The sequence below is a fragment of the Telopea speciosissima genome, chromosome 4 (genome assembly GCF_018873765.1).
Source record: "Telopea speciosissima isolate NSW1024214 ecotype Mountain lineage chromosome 4, Tspe_v1, whole genome shotgun sequence".
Lineage (NCBI taxonomy): Eukaryota > Viridiplantae > Streptophyta > Magnoliopsida > Proteales > Proteaceae > Telopea > Telopea speciosissima.
Window position 1 is genome coordinate 5,305,732 of NC_057919.1, and position 7,602 is coordinate 5,313,333.

The 7,602-nt window shown below is 43.4% G+C and overlaps 1 protein-coding gene across 1 annotated transcript in view; it reads right to left on the reverse strand.

Moving 5' to 3' along the window:
• LOC122657304 (probable cadmium/zinc-transporting ATPase HMA1, chloroplastic) overlaps window positions 1–6,758 on the reverse strand; it is an 82,545-nt gene extending 75,787 nt beyond the window's left edge. Inside the window, exon 1 of the mRNA XM_043851957.1 lies at window positions 6,091–6,758. Coding sequence (XP_043707892.1) covers window positions 6,091–6,567 — 477 coding nt within the window. The 5' untranslated portion in view covers window positions 6,568–6,758. The remainder of the gene's footprint in view (window positions 1–6,090) is intronic.
• Between the last annotated feature and the right edge of the window lie 844 nt (window positions 6,759–7,602).

Consider the following 7,602-nt stretch of genomic DNA (forward strand, 5'->3'; position numbering starts at 1 on the left):
GGTCAGAGGTCAGAGGAAGAGGCCAAGGGCCACCCCGAGGGAATGACAGGGATAGATTCAGTTGTGATCACTGTGGGAAATCTGGGCACACTAGAGAGAGATGTTGGATACTTTATGGCTGCCCCCCTGGTATGCATGGCAGCAGGAGAGGGGGAGCCAGATCACACACTACTTGCTGGAGGTTGAACCTATGGAATATCCATGGACTACAGAAGACACCAGTTCTCTCACTCAGGATGATATTGTAACATTTCGCAGGGTTATGTCATATCTGAATAGCTCTTCTTCTACACCCACAATGCCAGATTTTTTAGCTTCCACCTTACAGGCCTCTACATCTTCTCCTTCTACCATAGTTAATCAAGGCATCGCCTAGGCGTCCAGGCTCCTTGGGCGCCTTGGTCCGCCTCATTAGTGTCGCCTTGAATTCAGACCCTCTCCAACGTCTTGACCGCCTTGCCACCTTGATAACTAAGCCTTCCACTGCCCCTTCATGTGTCATTGACTCCGGAGTCACTAACCATATGACCAGCATATCCCAGTGTTATAGCTCCTACTCTATATGTTCTGGAAAGGAAAATGTTAGGGTCACTCATGGTTTTCTTTCTTCCATCTCTGGTAAGAGTAGTGTCTGTGTTACCTCTTCTATTTCCCTTGACTCCGTTCTTCATGTTCCTAAGTTTAACCTGAGGTGCAATAACCTGAGGTGGATCTCCTGTCATCTGGACATCCTGCTTAGTTTGCATCAGTAAAAGCCTCAACTCGCAAGTGATCATGAGGAGAGAAGAGAACACCTTTTCCTGAAGATGACTTCAAATACCTCAAGATTCTATATGTTGCCTCTAGGTGGGTTGAATGAGGATCATGCATATATTGGCTAACTACACTAACTGCAAAGGCTATATCTGACCGAGTTGTGAAAGATATATCAGGCATCCCACCAACCTTTGGTAGCTACGCTTATCTACTGGCTCTCCATCCTTATTCTTTAGATGAGTGTTAGGCTCCAATGAGGTATTAACAAGTTTACATCCCAGCATTCTTGTGTCTGACAGGAGATCAAGCGTATAGTTCCATTGATAAAGGAAGATACCTTGAGCAGAATAGGCAACCTCAATCCCAAGAAAATACCGCAGCTTTCCCAGGTCCTTAATTTCAAACTATGCCCCCAAGTAGGTCTTCAGCTTGGTTATTTCATCAGCATCACTACCAGTAACAACTATGTCATCTACATAGACGATCAAAACTGTGACATGTTGATCAGTCTTCTTAATAAACAACGTATTATCAGTATTACTTTGTTTATATCCAATGGACACCATGGCTCTATGGAAATGACCAAACCAAGCCCTAGGGGATTGTTTTAGACCATATAAAGCTCTCTTTAAACAACACACCTTGCCCTGAGTTTCTGGGGCAGCAAATACAGGAAGGATATCCATAGACACCTCTTCTTCGAGCTCCCCGTGGAGAAAGGCATCCTTCACATCAAGTTGCTGGAGATCCCATCCTTGGTTAACAACACATGAGATAATTACCCTGACAATGTTCATCTTAGCAACTAGGGCGAATGTTTCCTGATTGTCGATCCCATGAGTTTGGGTAAAACCTGTGGCAACCAGCCTTGCCTTGTATCTTTCTACCGATCCATCAGCCTTCTGTTTAACTATAAAAACTCACTTGCAGCCTACAGGTTTCTTTCCTAGAGGAAGAGGCACTAAGTCCCAAGTGTCATTTTTTCGCAAGGAACTCATTTCTTCATTCATTGCTTCTTTCCACCTTGAGTACTTTAGTGCTTCCTGCCAAGTGTTAGGAATAGAAACAGAGGACAAGGAAGAAACAAAAGCATAAAATGATGGAGAAAGAGAGCTATATGAAACAACATTAGAAACGAGATGTTGAGTACAACTTCGACGTGGCTTACGGATAGCAATGGGTAAGTCAAGAGACTAGGATCTAAAGGAGACTCACCAGAAGGAACCAACGGACCAGAAGGACTTGAGATTGGTAATGTCGATTGGTTAGGAGCAGTGATGGTGGTATTATCAATTTGCTTTTTATGCCACATTCCTCTAGTGAATGTTTTCAAGGTAGGCTCACCATGCTCCCCCTGGATTAAAGGCTGATCCTGCCCTTGTATGGTTATCCACGTATCTCATCCTCAAGCTCAATAGACGGATCTTCTATAGTAGGCACATCCACCTCCAATGGAGCAATTAAAGGCATCTCTACACTAGTAGGCTCTCCCTGAAGAGGTGCTTGAGAGGGAAAATAAGCCTATGATTCCCAAAAGATAACATCCATAGTGACAAACAATTGCTGGGAAGGAGGATGGTAACACTTATACCCCTTCTGGGTAGCAGAATATCCCAAACCATTTGGATCATACTGACATGATGATTGCGAGCAAAAACTACACAACCAAAAACTTTAGGAAGCACCACAAGGAAGAGGAACCCAATAACACTTCAAGAGGGCAGCGAGAGGACAACACTCAAGAAGGGAGCCAATTGATAAGGTAGGCAGCTAGGAGAACCACATCACCCCAAAAACGAGGAAGAACATTCATAACAAACATCAATGATCAAGCAACTTCCAAGAGGTGACGATTCTTCTGTTCAGCCACACCATTTTAGGCAGAGGTGTAAACACAGGAGGTCTGATGTATAATCCCATAAGCAGACAAATAGGCCTCAAGAGAACCATTGGTGTTTTCTTTTCCGTTATCAGTTCGAAGGATCTTCATTTTGGCATCAAATTGCGTCTGGATCATTTTCTGGAACAGCTGAAAATAAGAGAATACATCACTCTTCTGCCGCATAAGATACACCCAAGTGGTACGCTAAACAGTCAATGAACATGACAAACCAGCGATAACCAGATGTAGAAACACAACGAGCAGGACCCCATATATCATAATGAATTAAACCAAAGGGAATTAAACTACTATTATTTGAAATAGGGTAAACAGCTCTAGTTTGCCTTACTAAACTAGGAAATAAAGTAGATAAAACACCCAAAGGAGGGTGGCCCAGATGACGATGCCAGTTGCCACCTATGAAGATCATCCAAAGCAGACGCCGAAAAGTCAAAAGTAGAGGCCAAAGCGGATGGAGAACTGTCAAGCAAGTATAGACCACCAACCACTTTACCACTGCCAATCATATGACCCGTCACCAATCCTGGAACAAACAATGAGTAGGAGAAAATATTACTTAGACATAGAAATCCCGTGTAAGATTACTAATGGAGAGTAAAATAGTAGAAAAATTGGGAACATGCAAAACAGATGAAAGAGATATGGAAGGGGAACATTTAATGACGCCCTTCCCAGAAACAGGAGAAAGGGAACCATCAGCCACACGAACTTTACTATTACCTGACAAAGGAGAATAATGATAAAAGTGAGTAGGAGAACCGGTCATATGGTCAGTTGCACCCGAGTCAATTATCCAGGAAGTGGATATGACAGAGGTATTATGGCCACAAAAAGGAATACTTGGATGGGAAGAGGGCAAGTCAGAGAGCCATGGCAGGGAGGTGGTCGAAGCTGCAGATGGTGCTGATGAAGAAGATGAGGCTAACCGGGTCATCAGACGACGTAGGTGTTGGAGTTCCTCCTGAGAAAGGGACTGATCAGAAACTATGTCCTCAAATGAAGTCTGGTTTGCTCTAACTGAAGAGGAAGAACGACTCTGCCACGTTCCTGAGTATCATTGGGATGCCCATGTAATTTCCAGCACCTGTCCTTGGTATGTCGCTCCTTCCCACAAAAATCACACTCCAGCAGAACACGATAAAAAATGGAACGATCACTAGTACCACGAGAGAGCCCACCTCGAGATGAACTCTGCAGGTTAGAAAAGAGGGTTGATCGTTCATACTTAAAAAGTTTTCCTTTTTTATTTTTTCAAAAACTCATTACTCATTTATATATTTTTTTTATTTTTGGCTCAGCTATCTCACCTAGCCGAGCCATTCCCCTGATGATACTGCCAGGCAAAGCCAATCCAAAAAGAAATCTATTCAGAGAGCAAAAGGAGAGAGAGGAATTTGAACCCTCGATAGTTCTGAATAGAGAACTAAACCGATCGTTCTTGGGTAATTGGAAGAACCATAGTATTGCGATGGTTGTCCTCTGATTGCACCATGGCATAAGCCTACTCGAGTGTGGGAAATGGATCACGATTCAGAACATGAGCCCGAATCTGATCAATTCAATATTGAGGCCAGCAAGGAAATCAAAGCACAGAGACCATCTTACCATTTTTTAAGGCAGTTGCATCAACATCACATGTAGCAGTAAAGGACCCATAAAAATCCAATTGTTGCCACATGCTATAGAGTTTGGAATACAACTGGGAAAGAGATAACTCTTGTTGTTTGGTAGCATGAATTTTTTGGCAGAGTTCATAACATTGGGCAGCATTACCGACCTATAAATAGGTGTCCTTTGCAATCTTCCAAATTTTGGCAGCAATATCAAGAAGGAGAAAACCGCTGACTATTTCAGATCCATGGAGTTGATGAGATATGACATCACAAGAAAATTTGATGTCACCCACTTGTCTTGAGAAGGACTAGCATCGATAGGCTTAATAAATGACCCTGTAATGTAGCCTGAAAGACCACGAGAACCAATGTCAAGGAATCAAGATCGTAACAAATAGGTAATTAATCTCATTTAATTTAAATGGAGCTGGTAGGGAACAGAAGGAAATCACATTGATTAACACCTTGGCAAGTAGATGCAGTGGACATCTCAAAGTCGCCCATAGTTGCTGATCAAGTTGGAATCACAAACTCATCAATAACAAAGGAATCCCGAAAGAAACATTAAATACCCGTAACCAACAGAGATGATTCAGACCATGGATTGGTCAAAAAATCCCTTGGTGGGAGAAAAACTCACCACCAAGGGTGAACTGAGAGAGAGAGAGACGGGAGCGGAAGTGGTGGAAGTGAGTGGCGGTGGTGGAAGTGAGTGGCGGTACCGAGAAGAAGAGAGGAGACGGAGGAGGGCGGTGGTACTTGCGGCGCAAGAAACGAGAAAGGGAGAGAGAGAGAGAAATGGTAGAGAGGGCTAGTGCTTCATGAAGGGAACCATTATGGTTCGGATCCCAATATGGATCCCTGCTCTGATACCATGTGGTGATTTGAGAAATATGGCTTATGACTATATGGTCACAGCCCCTCTTTATTTATAATAAGATGGAGAACATTCCAGAATAGGTACGATAACAAAAATACCCCTAGGACAAAAACTACCCTTGAACCCACATTACAACAAATAAAACAATTCAGCCATAAGCACAGTGAAATAAATTAAGACACTCCCACTGCCAAACATAATTGGTTTGGACTAACCATAATGTCTAAGCTACTCAACCTGTAAGAGAACGTCATCAACTACCTTATCAGATAGGACTACAGCAGGTGGTCTAGGCCTTTTTTCCGCTTTACCATGAGAAACAATTAGTATAAGGTACCTCATTAAGTCTTCAAACAATGTGGCTCATTCACTAGCAGGGAAAACATAAGTAGTAGTGGAACAGGTAAGAACGGATTTCATCAGACAAATCCATATCTATGAAGTACTTGAGAAAGTTTTTGGATAATGCCTTAATTCCAGAGTGATCAAGGAAAATGTCCGTGGTTGACATTATTCATTCCTATATGTAGGTTACAAAAGCGTCCTGGCTTTGCATATGGTATTAAAATTTAGGTGATTCTGCTTTGGTCGTGTGCATTAATAATTACATCTTAAGCACAGAGGAGGTGGGAAGAAAGCATTCAATGATGACAATCTTCGACAATATTTCCAAACACACTACAGCATATTCCTTCAATTTATCAATGACGCATCCATTTGTTAACTGATTTTCGATAGCATGCATCGAAACCCCAAAAAAAATGAGATATTCGATTCAAGAAGGAACCAAATTCTTGGTTGTTTGGATTGAAAGGCATGTTATATTTCAGACATCAAAGGATTTGTCTCTCCAGAAAGAATAAATAAATAAAAAATCTGTTGCTCCCTCGGTGGGTCAACAATTTGCCAAAATGTAGGGGTGGAAACGGTACGCATACCCCGACAAGAGGAAAGGCGATAGCAATGAAGGCGTTCTGGACAGGCTTCATCACTGACTTGGGGAGCATGTAGGGGCAAGCAGCGGCGACAAGAAGCAAAGCCGTCGAACAGCAGCACAACTGCAGATGCTCACGAAGGAAATTTGCCAAGTCAATCCATCCAATTGCCTTAGCAATGCGAATAACCGCCTCCTGCGACCTGTTCAGCGCAGTACCTTCGCTTTGGTGATGATCATGGTGGTGGTGATGATGATGATGATGATGGTCATCGTGGTGGCTGTGGTGATGATTGCCGTTGCCTTGAGCGAGACAGGCGAGTGTCCGGCACCGTAAGGGGGAGGCATGGAAAGGCTTATGAAGAAGATGAGAAAAATCGATTTGTTTATACACAGGATTACTGTTCGAGGCAATTCTTCTCCTCCTAGAATTAAGCGTACGGAATCCTCTGCTTCCTACCGCAAACGGAAGGGCTTCCATCGTCGCGAACCTTTGTTTCTGTGAGCAGTAAATTTCAGTCCATGTCCTGGATATGTTGGTCGCTTCAGAGTGAGAGTGGGACAGGGCCTCTGACTCTCATGGCTTTTCCAAACTTCTGGCCGTCGGTTCGGATGTTGTTATACCATCCACACCATGTGCTCATCGCAGCACCGGTCACGGCTTCACGTTTTGACGTTTTGTGACTTGTCAGTAGCGTGTTACGAGTTAATGAGTTATGACTCGTGAATCGGGACACCCTTTCTACGGTCACTTCTCTTTAGTAATTTAGCATTTAGGTGAGTAAGCTACCTCCCATTAGGGGGTTGAATTTTGGTGTATTGGTGATTTGGTGTTCCTATCCGGAAAGGATATACACAGCCTTAGGCAAACCACAAGTCCTGCTGGTGTATCCAACAACGACCTGGGTAATAGTAGCTTTGGAAATATCAATTTTTTCCATTCTGTGTATTCTTTGTTTTAAGAGAGTGAAAAGGTTGGGTTCGCTGCCAAGGTGCCCAGCATGTGTTATCATCTCTCCACCCAATTTGAAAATAATCATTTGCCGTCTTATGTTTTGGTCTATGTTGCTAGCTTCTTGAAAGTTGTTGGCTCTGGCTTAGGCACTCCTTCGACATGTGAGGGACATTGAAATGAAACGACAACGGCAAGCTTAGGGTTTCACCGCTGCAACTCTCCATCTCCTTCGATCGCATGATTTTTGTCTCAAAATGTAAACTCTCCGCCCCTGTGGTGTGAACTTCCTCTACCATAGTGGCATGAACCCCTCCACCTTTTGGTGTGATTTTTCTCCCCTTCTCTTCCTTTTTCCTTTTCCCTCTTCCTTTCCTTTTCTTTCTCACTCGTCTCATCTCAGGCCTTGCTCAAATCTGTTCAGCCCTCGCTCAGACCTACGCAAGCTCCAAACAGAGCTCGGTTCCCTATTCTGATGTTGGATTTTGACAGGTTTCCCTCAGCAGGAGGCGTTGGATGTTTCATTGGTAAGGGAGCTGGAGACGGCGTTGATGGGAGTCTAGC